At 57.4% G+C, this 17,615-nt stretch overlaps 1 protein-coding gene across 1 annotated transcript in view; it reads right to left on the reverse strand.

The window, feature by feature from the left end:
• Positions 1–3,164: 3,164 nt before the first annotated feature.
• Positions 3,165–17,615, reverse strand: part of CEP72 (centrosomal protein 72) — a gene marked incomplete at both ends in the record, with an annotated part of 32,700 nt that continues 18,249 nt past the window's right edge. The window contains 9 exon segments of the mRNA XM_080804380.1: positions 3,165–3,309; positions 4,695–4,806; positions 7,026–7,152; positions 12,881–13,074; positions 14,196–14,334; positions 16,508–16,529; positions 16,531–16,597; positions 16,600–16,806; positions 17,060–17,242. Of these exon segments, the coding sequence (XP_080660506.1) occupies positions 3,165–3,309; positions 4,695–4,806; positions 7,026–7,152; positions 12,881–13,074; positions 14,196–14,334; positions 16,508–16,529; positions 16,531–16,597; positions 16,600–16,806; positions 17,060–17,242 (1,196 nt within the window).

A 17,615-nucleotide genomic window follows, 5' to 3' on the forward strand; every position in this document is an offset into this window, starting at 1 on the left:
CCTCACGCCGTGATAAGGCACCAGAAAGAGCGCGCGGCTTCCAGTCCCAGAGAGGGGAGCACGGTAAGGAAATCACCGGACAAGGCGACAGCAGAAAGGGTGCGGTCACAGAAGAAACAGACTGACACACGTCTGTGCGTGACGGCAGCTGATCCAACAGAACAGAAGGGATCAGGTGATGTCTTAAAGCCAAATGTGTCCATAATTTCAGCGAAGATACGAAGGGACAGAAGCTGCAATCCACGGAAGGAAGTGAGGGGAGCCCGTGACCAAGCAGCAGGGACATAGGCTGCTGGGACGGGACGGCGCACACCGAGCCTCGTCTGCACCACGGGAACCCTGCAGCTGGCCCTCGTGTCCCGCCTGCGCCATCACCGGCTAGGGCCGCCCCAGTGTGCCCCGGCTCGGGAGCTGAGGCAGAGCCATCTCTCGCCTGCTTCCCTTTCCCTGAACGGCAAGGTCTTGCTTAAGGGACGACTGCCCTGCGCCTCTGGCCCGGGATAGGACCCCAAATGCTGAAGCCATTAAAATGCCATGGAAAGATTGCTATTACCAAAACATTTGAAAATCAGGCAATATGAACAAAATCTTGGAGATAGAGATCTTACGAAAACTCAAGAAGAAATGGAAAGCACGCACTGTCCTATGACTTAGGTAAGTAACTACTAAGTAGAAAACCCCCAAAACCTCAGCGGCTGGACACAGTGAGATTTATTTCTTACTCAGATGGAGTCTAGCCAAGGTCAAGGAGGGATCTCTTCCAAAAGAAGAGAAACGGGCCTGCTGGTTTGTGACACTGCCAACACGGCTGCCAAGGGGAGGGCAGCCCCCCCACCCCCGGGGCCCAGCAGTTCTCCTCCGTCCCACTCAGAACGAGTCACACAGCCTCAAACCAGCTGGGGGGGGGGGTTGCTGGCCGACGGAGGGAGCAGGTGGGTGCTCTGGGGGAACAGGCTCTGCCACAACCTTTAACCATAAATCACATCGAGCTGAAAGTCAAAGATTTCCCACAAAGAAAACCCCAGGCACAGCTGACTTCCTCAGCAAGTTCCACCAAACATTCAGAGAAGAGAGAATTACAACCTGTCCTGGACGCTCCGAGAGCAGAGAAGGATGCACAACCCAACTTTTCTCCTGGGGACAGTGTAGTGGCACAGATCCAGAGGACGATGGCCGCAGAAAGGAAACCCCCAGGGAGACAGAACTAGTTACCGCTGTCGGGGCCCACAACCGCACAGTGCTCGCCGTGACAGGCCAGTCCGCGGACCTGGCGGTAGTTGTCCCGTACTTCTCCCAGCACCCTGGTGTTGTGTCCTCCCCCTACAAATGAGCACGTGGAGACCCAGAGAACTAATGAAAAGTCAGACACGGAGTGGTGTACCCACACCATAAAATTCTATACAAAACACTAACCAAGGCCAAAAGTAGGTTTGCAAGGGAAGCTCACCATTACTACGTTGTGCTTAACCCATTCACGACGAAAAGATGTCAGCAGATTAGCAACAGGAGGGGCTGCTTTAACCTCACACACCCTTGAGAATGAGCACAGCAAAGTGCTGAAAACACGGACCCACAGACACTAACATGCTTCCAACGGAGCGGAGCATCAGCGTGACCCGTGGCGGCGGGAGCCATCTGCAGTCACCTGCAGTGAAGGCAGGAGTCAGGTGACACATGAATGTTAACAGGACATAGTTAATAGGAAAGAACCAAGTGAAACTTTAGAACTAAAACACTCGTAATCTCTGGAATTAGAAACCCGCTATATTCACAGGTCTAAATGCGGATTAGGGCAGTAGAGACGACCCAAGTTGAAGCCAGGAACCAAAGATGGGAAAACAGACCTGAGTCTGGGGGTGCACGAGGACTCCACAAGTGGTCTGGCCAAGTGTCACTGGGGTCCCGGGAGGGAGGGAGGCTGGGCCAAATAACAATTTTAGAGAAATGGTGGCTAAATCTTCTCCATATTTGATGAAAATGAACTCACAGGTCTAAGAAGCTCAATGAAACTCAAACAAGAGAAACATAATTAACCTTAAAATAGATTAATACTAAAATCTTTTAAGTAAATTTTAGAAAGATCTGATAATGAAAGAGAGCCCACCCCCCAACAAAACCACATCTGGTGCGCCGTATTTCCCGGCTGAGTTACAGAAACTGGCGCTGAAGGACACAGCCAGGACCATACAGGGTGGGGGCTGAGGAGGTCCCCTCCCAAGGGACACGCAGGACCCCTGAGCCCCAGCGGCAGAGCCTGATGCACGCGCGGCCACCACCGAGCATGAACCTCTAGGCCTGCCCACTCTTCTTCCTAAATCAGCTAAGTACTATTTTAAAAAATTACTCTGCTTTACCAAAGAAAGCAAGTATTTATTTACACAAGATATGAAGCTTCCAAACTAAAAAGCTAATATTTTGCCCTGTTCCGCTCTAACTTTCAGAAATGCACTGTAAGCAGGAGAGCAACACGGGGCGGGAGGGGGCAGACAGATACTTGTGTGTGGGTGTTCGTGGAGCACACAGTACCGCTCCTGTCCCCCTGGCCTCTAAGTGCCCCTTTTATTACGTCTCGGAACGTATTTGTTCCTGCTTACTTGGTGACTAGCTTATTTTAGGAAAGAATTCAATGAGAAAAACTCAGTTATAATTTATAAAAAGCCACTTTTTAAAACAATCTATTTGTTTATTAAACAAGGACTGAGTGTCACGCAAAATCACTTAGTGATCAGACACCATTTTCTTCTACATCAGGGAGAAAAATACTGTATTTTCCTTATCTCCAAGTATTTTATGAAAAATTAATAATGTTGATCTCAAAATATATCAGTGTTTCTTGTCTCAAAACATGTGAAGGGCTTAGATTATCTTTTAGGGTAAAATCTCAGCTGCGTTTCAGGAAACGCGAGCAGCCGCTGGAGTCCGAGGGGGTGACACCCCTGGCCGCCAGCCTTCGCAGAGGCCACACCACGCACGGCCTCAGGCGGACTCCCCCACAGACCGACCCGTCCTGACTTCGGACGTGTCGGAAAACTGAGTGCTGGGCCCCGAATGCGTCTCAAAACACAAGGTAACGACGGGAAGAGCCAGCTCTCGCCAGCAAGCACCCTGGGCGGGCAAGCGCCCCCCGCTCTGCAGGGCTGGGCAGAGCACGCGCAGCGCCGGGGCTAGCAGCCGTGGCCGTGCGGGAACAGGGCCAGCGTCTTCTTGAGCTCCTGGTAGCTCCAGTGCAGCTGCTCCACCTCGGCCTTGTGCTGCGCCCGCACCCGGCTCAGCTCCTGCAGGAGGTGCTCATTGGTGCTGACCAGGGAGCTGGAGGAAAGCACGGGGGGTAGGGACGACACCTGAGCCCCTCCCCACGTCCGGCCCGCGGTCCCCTGGCCAGCAGCGTCCTCGCTCACCTGGCCGGGCATGGTCCGCACCGTGGACAACCCCTGCCTCCTCCTACGGGCTCGTGCCCTCCAGCAAGGGTGGCACCGGGTCTGACCCCCCCGCCCTGGGCCCTCGTGCTGCGCGATGGGGGACCACCCCTCCACTGCGGCCACGCCTGTCCGGGAGAAAACGGCCCGAGTCTGTAAAGTCAGCAAACAACGTTCTAACTCCAGAGACAGACCCTGGTCTGGCGTATCTCTAGCTCCTGGTCGAATGTAAAGGGGCCCCCTACTCATTCAACGTGTCCCAGTGTAACTCAGTCTTGGGCTTGTGGTGCTTTCGGCCACTTCTACCACGACAAGCACCTTAGGAAGGAAGCGGCACTGTACGTACCCCCTCGGCCGTCTGCAAACTGCCCTCGGCCCTGGTCAGCAGAGACAAGGGACCGTCTTCCCACAGACGCTCACCCCCACAGACAGACGTCCTGTGGAGGCACCAGGAAACAGTCCCTGGCCCGCTGGCCCCGTCCACGGGGAGCCCACCACAGCGCAGCCAGGGGCCGTCCGGTTCTAGGAGCGATTCTGCCTCGACTGCCCCCTCCCTGCACCCGTGACGGCCACCTTTCCCTTCTCTCTGCTGCGGCTCCACTGTCCGAAGCCCCTTCCCCTCTGGAACCCGGGCTGACTCCTTGAGAGGTCACGGCCTGGCTCCACCAATGGCCCCCCTGCACTCAAGCCCGAGGCAGGCGTGGTGGCCTCAGCAGGAGGCGGGAGAGCAGGGGTGCGTCGGACTCAGGCTCCGCACCTGCACTGAGTGCAGACGGCCTGTCCTCACCCCACCCAGCGGCACACCTGCTCCCCGAGCCAACCTCCTCCCTGCACCCAGCCTCCACCCGCTTCCCAGCCCACGACTCCCTGAATAAAAGCTGGGGTCCGCCTTGACCATCCCCACACCACCAGCTCCTTTCTTCTCCCCACGCGGCACACAGCCAGGGCTAAAGGGGGAGTCTCCATGTTCTAGGACTGACAGGAACCACTCTGGGCAGACCGGGACATCTGGGTATCTCCCCAAGCCTCCTGTGCCCCTCACCTCTCCTGGCCACACTTCACGGTCACACCCTCAGGTCACACCTCCCAGAACACTGCGGCAACAAGGGACTCGCTTTTCCTTAAGAAGGGGAAGCTCGGGAAGTTCCCAGTCAATGCAGAGACCCACACGGCCCACACGGCCCAGAACCCCACCCGCGGTGACACCAGCTGGGCTCCTCCGAGCCCCACCGCGGCCAGGGCTGGCCCTGCCTCCACCCACACCCCCCGCGCGGGCACCTGTGGCTCTCCTGCAGCATCTGCGTGAGCTCCTGGATCTTGTCGTAGTGCTCCAGATGCTGCTTCAGCTCCACGATCTCACCGGACAGCCTCTCCACGCTCGTCTGGAGTCCTGGAAGAGAGGAGCCGGAACGCCACTGAGCAAGCTTCAGCCACAGGTTCTGAAACCTACAACGGCTCAAGAGTTGAAGCCAGATCGAGGGTGCGAGAAAAACAGAGCCATTTGGAAAAGGTCCGTTTGTGTGAGCCGCTCGAGGACGACCGTGGGCCTCTGCCCTCCGGATCCCCGAGGAACCAAGCGTCCCATGGAGGGCACAGAGTAGGCACAGACGTGGGTCTGGTGCCAGCCGGAGACCCCCACTCTGGGACCCGCTCCCAGCAGGAAAGGGCCTCCAGCCCCTCTCTTCCACCAGGCAGCGGGCTCCGCCTGAGAGGAGGGCCTGCAGCTTTGGGGACAAGCAACAGGCGGCCCGCAGTGGCCCCATGTCTCTGATGTGTACTCTGGTCCCACGTCCATCCGTGACACAGCGTGTCTGAATTCCATCCACATGACTCCTGTCTCTGGGTTTCCAACTCCACAGTGAAAGAAATCTTTTCTTTATTGGCTCTGAAACCCAAAACCAGGATCCAGATAAATCCGCAGGAAACTACACGAGAGTCCAGGACAGCCAGAGCGGGAGGGGCGGGCGAAGGGACAGCCAGGACACTGGCAGCAGGCTCCAAGGGCAGAGGCCGGGGGCCCTAAATGCGCTAGGACGAGGCCACCGTCCTCGGCCTCTCTACCGCCGATGCCGCTAGCACAGGGCCGCGGGATTCTGGGAAGACGGCAGTGATGGCGTGGTTTCGGCGTCCCCCAGTGCCCCCCGCCCCCAGTCCAACACCAAGAGCGACTACGACTAGATGACAGAACCAGAGCCATGTAGGCCACGTTCCCGCCCCCGGGGTGAGGCAGCCTCAAGACCCAGGCACGAGAGTGCTGCCAACCTGGCATGGTGGCCGCATCTGTGGGAGGGAAGGGACGGTCAGCAACGGGGCAGCCACTAAGTGTCCCCCATTTTTAGAAGAAGCCCCTGCTGGGCAACCACGGACCCGTGGCCGACACGAGAGGGGCTCGGCCTCCTCCAAGAAGTCACACCAGCGGCTCCCTGCCACCCAGACCCCTTGAGGCTGACCCGTCCAGTGCCCCCAGGAGAGGCTTGCGCTGCAGAGGAAAGGCTGGTGAGGGGCCCTGCTCGGGCAGCTCGGGTCGCCAGAGAGAAGTGGGCGGCTGAACGGGGCCTGGGCGCAGGTCGCAGCCCCGCCTGAGCCGCTCCTGGGAGTGCGGAGGGCGAGCCGCACGAGCAGGCCAACAGCAGAGGGCAGACCCCACACAGCGGCTGTCCTCGTAGCGCAGAAGCCACACCCGGACGCCGACACCAGGGACGGCCGCTTCAGAACGAGCTGAAGAGCGAGTCCGCGCCGCGAGCGCCGGACAGGAGCGGAGCTGCCCACGTGAGGCCCCGGCTCGCTGCTGAGCGGAGCTTCACGGAAACGAAGGCCGAGCGAGGGGGAGCCCGGGAGCCAGAGAGCAGGACGATGTGTCTCCAGACACGCGAGAAGGGAGAAGTGTCTGTTTGGAAGTTAGAGCAAAGGCGATCAAGAACTCGGTGTTCAACTCCACCCTGGAGAGCGCGACAGGTGCGCGGAGCCGGTCATGTCGCCAAGAGGACCAGCCAGGGCGGCGGTCCCGTCCGCGGCTGTGCCCGTGTGGCCGAGCCCGCTGGGAGACCTGCCCTGAGGCCTTTCACGAGCAGTTTTCGGACTCTGGGAGGTAAGAACCAGACGCCACTCAGCGGCTGGTCCTCAGGGAAGAGAAAGCCTCCAAGGGACTGTGCGGTTCACAGCCAGGCAGGCTCGCAGACGACGCGCACCAGCAGCTCCTCGCTGGAAACCCCGGAGTCGGAACCTCCGCGCGCTCCTTGGGAGAAACGTCGGAACAGAAGTGAAGACAGTGGAGGGGAAGTGGCGTGGGCCTGGCGGGAGCAGTGGCCGCAGAGAACCACTGCCCCGCTCCGGAGGGCCAGGTGGCAGAGGTGTGGCCATCGGTACCCCGAGCGGCAGGCAGGGGCCCCCACGTCCACCGCACCACCGCCCCATGGCCCACCCCGGAGGCTCGGGGAGCCCTTGCTCGGGGCCTGCGGGAGCGGCTCTCAGGAGCAAGAGGGTCTCGCCCTCTTCCCAGCACCTGCTGGACCTGAGCTCTGAGTCCCGCAGCTGTGAATGAGGCCTATCAGCAAGGGTCTGGACACTCGCCTTCCACCAAATAACTTAGCGAGGAAACGACAGACTCACCGGTGATCTGCACGTTTAACGTAGCTGCGGCGTCTGTGTTTTTGGCTTCTTGTTTCATGCTGAACAAAAGAGCCTTTAAGCTACTATTCTCCTCCAAAGATTTGTCTAAACGTTGTCTCAAGTCATCCTAAGGACACAAAACAGCACACTTAAAACTGAGGAGTCAGATTCAGTGAAATGCATATACAAAATTAAGAGAAACCTTTTGAGACCCCCCGACATCAATTTGCCTTTATGTATCATAACCAATAAATCACAACATGAACAACAGAAATCACGGTGGCCCCCGGCTGAGTAGCACAGTGTCGCTCAGAGGGGACAGAGGTCCCACGGGGGCACGCTGTGTGCCCCGCATCTCTGGTGAGGGAGACGTGCTGCTGGAGCCCTGGCTCCTCGAGGAAGGTCCCGTGGCCATCACAGCCCCGCTCCCCGTCCCTGCTCAAGGAGCAGGAGCCAGAGCCAGCCGGCACACCAGCCCTGCGCGGTCCCTCTAGGCTCACTTCTTGGACAAAAGCACAGGCAGATCCCAGGGCTCTGCGCTCCCCAAGGCAGGCACCTCCCTGCAGGAGCCCCATTCTGTTCCTGTCCTCAGCGCGCAAGCAAGTGGGATCCTACCTGCCGCCCCCAGCACAGGCGGAAGCCGCCGACAGTGGCCGCCTTTCCCACCCTCGGAGATGGTGGCGACGCCCAGCATGCCATGGAGACTGAAGGGGAGGGAAGGTCACGGAGACCACTGTGAGAGCTGGTGGGACACAGGCCATCAAAGCCACCTGCTGCCCAGAGCGGGGGGCGTCTCCACCTGCCCAGAAACCAGCAGGCATATCCCCTCTAGGGGAGCGAGCGTCTCAGTCTCAAGGTGACGGGGCCCTTGTTTTCAGGAAACCGCGACGCTCTTTCTCCCCGCCAAGAGCCCACCCCAGGCACCGGCCCCTCTGTGCACACACACACTCTTGGGCATACAGGAACTGCTGCCTGGCCAGCTGAGTCTCATGGCCGGTCTCCCCAGAATGTGCTGAGTTCCTAGAGGGCAGGGGCGGGGCCTGGCCCTGACGAAGGTCTCCGCGGAGGCCGGGCAGGAGCATGGACCGATCACGCCCCAGCACGCACCGCCCCAGCGCCAGGAGCCGCGCCGGGAAGGCTCAGGAGCAAAGGCTCGGCTAAGGCCCGTCCCCTGCACATCAGGACCCGAGGAGACGCGACCGCAGAACCCGCGTCTTCCCAGCAGGAAGGAAAGCAAGATCGGCAACGGGCCCTTCAGAACCTGCGAACAGCAGCTCGCGATGGCGTCCCTGGGGCGGCTCTCGGACGGGCACGGGACAGGGCGCTGGGGCAGCCCCGGGGTTCAGGGTCGGTTAGCCCGCCGTCGGAGGCAAGGAGCCGTGTCCTCCATGTCACACTGCACCACTCGGAGCAGACACCTGGGGCCTGTCCGCCCAGATTCCGCCGGTCCCAAACTCAGCCCCGTAAGGGAAATGGGGGGTAACCCACACATCTGTGCCAAACCCCAAAGCCATGGTCCTTTGTTTTCATGGTTAACAGGCCATGCTGTGTCCCATGGGTCAACACTGCCCACGAAAATGACGTTCTGCACAGTGATTACGGGGCAAGATCACGGGGCTCCAGTCCTTTCCACACGCACTCACCACTCGGGTGGGCGCCAGTGCGCCGTGTGTCTACAGACCAGGCGAGGCTGCCGAGATCGCTTCACTGTTTTTATTTTTCATCTTTTTCTGTAAAAGCAAAGCTTTGTGGGGGATCTCTGAGATGGCAGTTATCATAAAATACAGACAACCTCAGACGCGCCAGAGGCACGGACCGCAGCAATCCTGTGGCCGTTCTCACTCCCACCTTCCGCAGACACGGCCGTGGCAGAGGCTCCCGAGAGGCCCGAGGGTGCTCCCGTCGTCGCGTGGTGTCCTCCCCTCACGTGGGTGGGCCCACCGGACCCTACCCCTCATAGCACGCACCAGCGATGACCCGTCCCTCTCGGGAACGGGTGCTCTTGGGCTCTGACCAGCAGCCGGTGGGCTGAAGAGAGGCCCCGCGCACAGAGCCAAGGCTGCCTGCGTGTGAGCCTCGGGGGTCGCCTGCCTCCATCGAGCCTCCAAAGGGGCCCGCCGCCCCCCTCGGCTCCAGGACGGCCAGAGCCCGAGTCGCACACACAGCCTGGCTTCGCTGGGACTCCCGACCCACACGAGCGGCGGGTAGTACGTGCTGCTGCCGAGGGGCCGCACACCGGGGTCATGGGCTGGGCGGTGACCACACACACCCTGAGGCTCAGTGGACGCTCAGACCTGGCTGGCGGTGACATCCCAGCCACAGGACACAACCCGCCAGGACTGACACTTTAAAGGAGGAGCCCACCAAGCAGACTGCATACACGAGACCTCAGCCACGACGGTCAGCGAGGCAAACGGTGCTTCCTCTGGCGCGAGGCCCGACAGACCGCGAAACGAAAGCTGCCGGAGACACGCGGGCACCGGCCGCATCCACACGGTCAGGCGGGTGAACGTCCCATCGCGTGCAGAGTGAGCAGTTCTCCAGGTGAGGACAGCACCGCAAAGCTACTGTCACAGCAAACTCGCAGATCCACTCCGGCACAAGCAGCTACGGTCCTGAACCTGGTCAGTCCCCTGTGGCCACAGCGCAGCCCCTCCCCAACACCTCCCCGTCCGCAGGCCACCGTTTCAGGTGGGGGACACCTTCCTTTGCTCTTTTGACGGAGCCTCACCTGTGAAAGCATTGTTGCTTTTGCTGCCTGTACTTTTGGTGTCATATTCAAAAAATCATCGCCAAGACCCTATCAAAGAGCCTTTGTGGGTTTTTTTTCCCTACGAATTCTATAGTTTCAAGTCTTACAATTAAATCTTCAATCCATTCTGAGTTAACGTCTGTGGACGGCGTTAAGGGCCCAGTCTCCCCAGCACCACTTATTGAAGAAACTGTCCTCTCCCCGTTGTGTACTCTTGGTACCCAGTGATCTATGGGGTGATTTCTGGGTCTCCATTCTGTTCCATCCATCTACCTGTCTGTTTCTTTGCCAGTACCACGCTGCTTCAGTTACCAGAGCTTCTTTCATAATAGGATTTGAGATGAGGGAGTGTGAAATGTCCAACTTTATTTTTTTTCCGAGACAGCTGTGGCCGCGGGAGACCGCTCACAGAAACAGAAAAAGGAGAGCACAAATTTGAAGAAAAATCGTTACTTAAAGTTTACGTTTCTTTTTAATTTCTGCAAAAAATGCCACTGGACTCTTCATGGGGATCGCACTGAGTCTGTAGATCGCCTACAGTAGTGTGGATTTTCGAACACTATTAATCTTTCAATCTATGAACATGGGATATTCTTCCATTTGTGTCCTTGACCCCTTTCCTCCACGCCTTACAGTCCTCGGTGTTAGAATCTTTAACCTCTTTGGTTAAATATATTCCTAAGTACTTTATTCTTTTTGATATTATCATAAATAGGGTTGTTTTCTCTTCAGATAAATTGTTGGCATAAAGAAACAACTGTTCTCTATTATATTGTGTCCTGTAACTTCACTACATTTATTAGTTCTAAGGCATTTTTGTGGTTGTTGTGAGTCTTTAAGATTTTTTTATACAGATTTTTTACATGAGCCTGCGTGTCTCAGCAGGTTAAGCCTCCGCCTTCGGCTCAGGTCGGGATCTCAGGGTCCGGGGATCGAGCGCCCATCAGGCTCTTTGCTCGGCGCGGAGTCTGCTCCCCCCCCACCCCTGCCTGCCTCTCTGCCTACTTGTGATCTCTGTCAAATAAATAAATAAAATCTTCAAAATTAAAAAGATTTTTTTATGCGCGCAATCCTACCCTCCGCAAACAGATGATCTTCCTTCTTCCCTTCCCGTCTCCCGCGTGCTTTTGCCACCGCTGCCAGGGCTGTGCTGAGCAGGCCTCACAGGAGTGCTTGTGTGTGTCCAGTGGTGGCTCTCAGCTCGGAAAGCAAGGTTTGGTTTTCCCCCACCGATCGCATGATAGCTGTGGCCTTTAGTGTTGAGGAAACCTTCTTATCTACCTATTTTCTTGAAACCTCTTATGATGGATGGAATGATGAGTTTTGTCGAATGCTTTTCCCCATCTATTGAGATGATTGTGTAGTTCTGCTCTTTCCATCTGTTTATGTGGTGCATTAAAGAGCATTTTTGAACCAACCGTGCACTCCAGGAGGAAATCCCACTTGGTAATAGTATATACTTTTTTTGATGTGTTCTTGAATTTGATTTCCTAGTACTTTACTGTGGAACATATTAAGTTATGTTCATCAGAGATATTAGCCTCTAGATTTCTTGTGTTTTTCCTTTTTTGCTATCAGGGCGATGCTGGCTTCGTAAATGGGTATGGAAATGTTCCCTCTACTTCTGTTTTCTGGAAGCATTTATGAAAGAGTATTACTTTTTCCTGAAACATGCCGTAGCGATATGCCATGAAGCCATTTGGTTCTGGGCTCTTCTTTTTTGGGAGGTTTTTTATTATTGCTCATTTTCCTGTCTTGTTATTGGTCAGTTCAGACTTTCTCTCTTCTTCTTTGGGGGGCGGGTAGTGGTGCACACACAGGAGCAGCGGGAAGAGGCAGAGGGACAGGGAGAGTCCCCAATGGAGCCCAACACGGGGCTGGACCTCATGACCCTGAGATCATGACCCGAGCCAGAATCAAGAGCCCGACACCTAACCAACTGAGCCACCCGGGTGCACCCTTGACTTTCCTGATGTGGTCTTGGCAGGATGTAAGTCTCTAGGAATTTGCCCGTTTTGTCTAGGTTGTCCAGTGTGTCCCCTTATAAGCACTCGTCACACTCGCTTACGACCCTTTCCATTTCTGAGGCGTCCACTGTGATGTCTCCTCTTTCATTTGTGATTTTAAGTCTATTTTTTCTTAGTCTAGCTAAGAGTTTGTGGATTTTGTGTATTTTTTCTCAAAAACTCAACTTAGTTTTTTTCCCCCATTATTTTTCTAATTCTCTATTTGATTTATTTCTGCTCTGATGTTTACAATTTCCTTCCTACCTCCTGCTAACTTTGGGGTTTAGGTGGCTTTTCCTTTTCCAGTTCCTTGAGGTATAAAATTAGGTGGTTCGAGATCTTTCCATTTTTTTAACATAGGCATTTGGACGTAATGGTCTTACCGTGAGGTGAGAAGGGCAAGGACAGCCCTGCCCAGCTAGGAGTCTTGGCGGTGCTGGCTCTAGCAGCCCTTGGGCACCACCTGGTGGAGGAAGCCCCTCAGGTCCAACAGCACATCACGGGCCTGTGCGGGCTGGTGCAGGCAGGACAGCAGCGGGGACCCCAGGATCACCAGGCTAACTGGAGCCTTTCTCACCAGTGGTCTAGGCAGCCTGGGCCAGCGAGCACCGGGGCCAAAAATCTCTACCTCAAGCCCAGCTTCATCTATGCTCTCAGCCCCACTCGGCCTCTCACACAGGAGAGGCGGGGCTAGGACAAGCAGGGCCGCTGTGATCTTCAAACCTCTGTTGTGTAGGGTTTGGGAGGCATGCAGGAGGCAGTGCCCGGGGGCAGGGGGCAAGGAGCCCCGCTGCTACGGCCTGATGGCAGCTAAGGGGAAGCGTTCCCTCCGACCTTTTAAAAAGATTATATTTATTTGACAGACAGACATCATAAGCCGGCAGAGAGAGAGGGGAAGCAGGCTCCCCACTGAGCAGAGAGCCTGATACGGGGCTCGATCCCAGGACCCCGGGACCATGACCTGAGCCGAAGGCAGAGGCTCAACCCGCTGAGCCACCCAGGCGCCCCGGACGTGTTCCTCTTATCCATGGAGTCGAAACGGCGCGCCTACCCTACACGTGCACGGATGGAACTAGCGCGAAGGCACACTTCCTTACCATCTGCTTCCGCGCCTCGCTGAGGTCCGACACCAGCTCGCCCGTCTTCACACGGCACCGCTGCTGCTCAGCAAGGTGCTTCTGCAGAGACTTATTTTCCAGCTTAAGGAAGCTCATTTCTTCACTCACACTTGTTGAACTATCCTGAGTTGTTGTAAATGCTTGCACCGAGGACAAAATATGTCTTGCCTGAGCTAGGAGTAAAAACCAAACGTTGGACGGCGTTTACGTTGAAAGGACGAAGTATAAACGAGATCCGTTCATACATCTTGAGCAACACAAACTACATGCCTCGAAAACACTGACCAGCAAGGAGCCTGGCAAAGGCACACGCGCACCACTGACAGCACCTCACTCAGGCCTCTGTCTATCCACTCGTCCAATCACAGATGGGAGGTGAGAGAGAGGAAAACAGTTTTATTCGACAGCAAAGGTGTCCCCGAAGAGAAGGCCGTGACCGGACAGTTTGGCTGGACGACCTAGTGGCCTGCCACGCTCTCCTCCACCGCACTGCCTGCTCCTGCCCTGGATCCCAAACCCAGTCTGGCAGCTCCACAACCGGGAGAAAGGGTGCGGTTTACGGGATGAGGAGCCGCGGGCTCTGGCTCCTCGGGGAGTCCTGGCTGCAGGAGGAGATGCTAAAGGGCCACGACAGCTCAGCCCCGGGCAGGGCCCACGGTCTGCGGACAGGAAGGACCTGTCGGCAAGCTCCTGCTCCCACTGGGACACTGAAGGCTGAACCCTGGGCTGCCACCCCGGGGTGCAGCATCTCACGCTCCAGAAGAAGGGGGCGCAGTGTGCTCCTGCACTCGGCACAGGCAGAAGCAAAGCCAAGTCCTCCCTGGGGAGGGACCACCCCCCTGTGCCTCATTCCCAGTGAAAACTCAGCAAGCCAGGGCCCTGCACATGATCGTATGTTCAGAGGGTGCGAAGGAAACAGCGGTAACTTTTTGACCTTTCTAAACCCTCCCATAAAACAGAACAAGGGTCAAACATCTGTGAACAGCATCTCCAACAAAACCAGGTGACCAGGCATCTCCGTAAACCCCAGGGTGCCAGTAGGTGGGAAAACCAACAGCCAGAGGCCTGCACGACACCCCTCAGGTCCCACACTCCATGGAAGCCACCAGCTGCTTCTGCGGGAGGCCGTCCGGATGCTCCGTGCAGTGCAGTGGGGACAGTGACGGCCAATAGGGAGAAGCGAACAAAGTGCGGGCCCCAGACAGAACTCAGCAGGAGAACAGCACGTGCAAACGGAATGCTGCCCGGAGGGGCCCCGAGCGCGGGTCTGAGCGGACCATCCTTCACGACTCACCGCGGAACACCTCATTGCCATGCAGGGACTTGTAGCCGCTCCAGTACCTGTCCACCAGGTCGAGGAGCGCCTCCAGAAGCGCCGCCTCCAGCGCAGCCTTCTTCCCGGGCGGCACAGCGGAGCACAGTTTGGGAACCACCTGCAATGGAGCGAGAGCCGTGACGCTGAGACCAGGAGCCACTGCCTGAGGCAAAGCCCCTGACACAGGCCTGCCTGGTACCCTCCACGCCTCAGGCGGACACCCTCATCCCACAGACAGGTGGAGCACGGGGCCATCCAGACGCCGCAGGCTGTGGCACGAGGACGTGCGGTCTCCGGTGACATCCCCGTTCCAGAAGGAACTAAAGGGTGCATGAGAAGGAGTCAATACGGAGATGATGGTCATGACATCCATATCACGGTTTAAGCTCTAAGGCTGTAACAACTCTCACAATGGCCTGTTCTGGGCCCTCTCGAACCACTCCACAGGGACCCCTGGAGGCTGGAGACCCATCAGAGCCAGTCTCGGCCTCAATGGTCACGGGCACCCGGGAAGCCCTGAATGTAATGACGTCACACACTGGCCCAGATGGTGGTCAGGCCAGGACGATGTGGGCAGAAGGGCTGCCAGGAGAGACCATCACAACTCCATCCAGGGCCCCATCCCACCAGGGCTATGTCAGCGTGCGCATCATCTCTCTCTTTTTCCTCCTTTTAGAAATTATTTAGATAAACTAGAAATTTAGATAAATTATTAAATTTGATAATTTAGAAAAATTATCATAGAAAGGGGGATGGCCTCTGCTCTCCTGCCCACTTCCTAAGAGTCTGGGGATTTGGCAAGGGAGGGCATAGAAGCTCACATCTGTCTCTCGGACCGACCACCAGAGCTGGGACACAGATTAGTCCCAGGTCCCCAGGAAGCAGCTCCAAGCAGAAGGCTGGGGAGAGCCCCACTTAGGGCTCTGCGGCGGGCTAACCCCCAGGGGCTTTTTCCACTGAAGGAACTTCCGAAGAGCAGAGACCCGGCAAGGAGGCAGGGCAGGTAAAGCCACTCCGGCGGGGGACAGCTCCTCAACTCCTGCCGCCACCGCCACCCCAGGCCCCCCCAGAAGCAGCCAGCAAGCAAGCACTGCTCTGCCCAAGGTCCCACGGGGTGGGGGGGGCAGCATGAAGACACGAAAGCCTGGCACTCGCCCCAACAAGCTGAGGGCTGAGCGTCCCAGGGAGCACTGGGCACTAACACCTCCATCGGAAGCGGCGTCTGGACACGGGTGACAGAGCCAGGGTCCTCAGTGGGCTCACTCAAGCTTCCGTGTGCCACCTGAGGAGCTAAGGGCAGTGCCTGCTCTGTGAGGATGGTCTCCACGAGGCCCGCAAAGGCCTTGTGGGCTCCTCCTGCAAAGTCCCGGCCCCCACAGCACCTGTACGAGTTCTCTGGGCGAAGCTCTGCACTGGGCGGAGAGTGAGGCCAGGCCGCTGGGGCACGGGAAGGGCCCAGGCATGTTCCTATCTCAAAGACAGCCTCATTTTTCTTCTTTCCCTCAATCCAGACAGTTGAGAGACTGACCGTACAGGCCATGACCAGACCTTCTAGGAGAGCAGCCTTCTGACCCTCGACCTACAGCAACCAGCCAGGGGGCCAAACCATGACCCCCTGTAACAACTGGCCCAGTGGCCAGAACTCGATCAGTGAAGTGATGGCCGTCCTGATTTTTCTCCCTGTTCGCAACTCAGGACCGACCACAGGAAGCAAAATCGCTCCCCTAACCGACCCCGTGGGAGGCCAGCTCCTCATGTCTGCCAAATCAGCGGCGGGCCAGACCGCCTTGCCACAGTCTGCTCTGCCTGTGCGCCTGCGGTCGGCCCCAATTCCCACCACTTTGTGCCTCCATCTCCAACAAACCCAGGGACAACGGCAACCGAGTCACTGCCCATGTGGCTCTGGGTCACTGAGAGGCTGAGAGGACTCTCAGTCCTTACCCAGGATGAGGCCTTTGGAAAGCTACAGGATGCACGTGCAGGACACCCACACACCAGGACCCTTGATGGCGCCCGGGCCAAGAGGACGGACTCCACCTCTGAGACAAGCACAGAACGATCGCCTCTCGCCTATGCCTACACTCCCGCCTCAAAGCGCCGAGGGTGGCGGGAAGGGGCACGGAGCCCGGAAGCACACCTCCGACAGACCACGACGCAGCAGTGCTGCGGGGGAGACCTGTACAGAAGCTTCTCCGGCTGGGGGCCGGCGAGTGCAGGGGTGGAGAGGGAGCACGGGCAGGGCTCAGCAGCCCCGCCTCCCCATCTAGTGCCCGCTCGGCTCTCCCACTCACCTCTCCGTGCCCCTCCTGCTGCAGGCCCCTCGTCCTCAGGCTCCGACACTTCTGAGCGAGACAAGGTCCTTTCGCTCTGGCCCTCTGAGCACTCTGCCTGCTCAGAGTCTCCTCGGGGCTCGATGACACAGTCGGCCTCTCCAGGCGTCTCAGACCCTCCTGGTCTGCAGGAGTCCGGGATCTCCTGCCAGGCGTTCTTCGCTTTCTGTACTTTTCAGGATCGGGCAATGGATTTAACACCTTTTGTGCTGACCAACTTGACTTCTGAGAAAGGGTCGAGTCCTCAATGTCTGCAGAATCTGTAAGGGCGGGCGGAACACAGCCCTCAGCAGACCAAGTTCTCTGGCTGCAGCGACCCGTGCCCGCGCTGAAAAAGGCGACCGTGTGTGCGTGCGCGCCCAGGTGCATGCGTGCGTACGTGCACACGCGCGCGGACAATCCGCCCAAAAGTACCTTAACACGCACAACAAAAAAGTGAGTAAAAATCTGGCATTTGGGAATCACAAAGGATTGTAGGAGAAGGAAAGGGAGTGTAAGTGTGAGACTGCTCACCGGGGTGTGGGGTGAAGTGTACGTGCTGTCCACACTGCGGGGGCAGCTCCCCGCAGTACTGGCTCTGAAGCCTCTTTTCCGGACCACAGACTCGAGAGCTGCCCTTCCTCTTCTCATGGCCCTTCTTCATGGAGTCCCCACACTGAGGCTGTGCTGACCGAGGGCTCAACAGATGTCTGGATTCTATTTTATTAAAAAACACTTGAAAAGTTTTATTTCATCAGAAATTCCATCTTTACCTTCTGACGGCGTGTGACAGCTATCTGGGACACAATTAAACAAGAAAAAGGGGACACGCAGGTGGACTCGCCCCGCCCGGCCTTAGCACGGACGGTGCGGCTGCGGGAGGAGGACAGCCCCACGCCAGCCCGCAGACGCGACAAGTGACCCAACGCCGGCCGAATGCAGAGAGAGGCTCGTCAACCGAATTAACGGATGTGCCACAGTTACCGACTGAGAAGGCAGCCTCCTCACAGGCGTGGGGCAGACAGAGATTTCCTGTAAACCAAGCGCACACCAGAAAGCACAAACCGCAGGGAGAACAGAACTCACACGC

This window comes from Martes martes, assembly GCF_963455335.1.
Source record: "Martes martes genome assembly, chromosome: 5".
Taxonomy (NCBI): Eukaryota; Metazoa; Chordata; class Mammalia; order Carnivora; family Mustelidae; genus Martes; species Martes martes.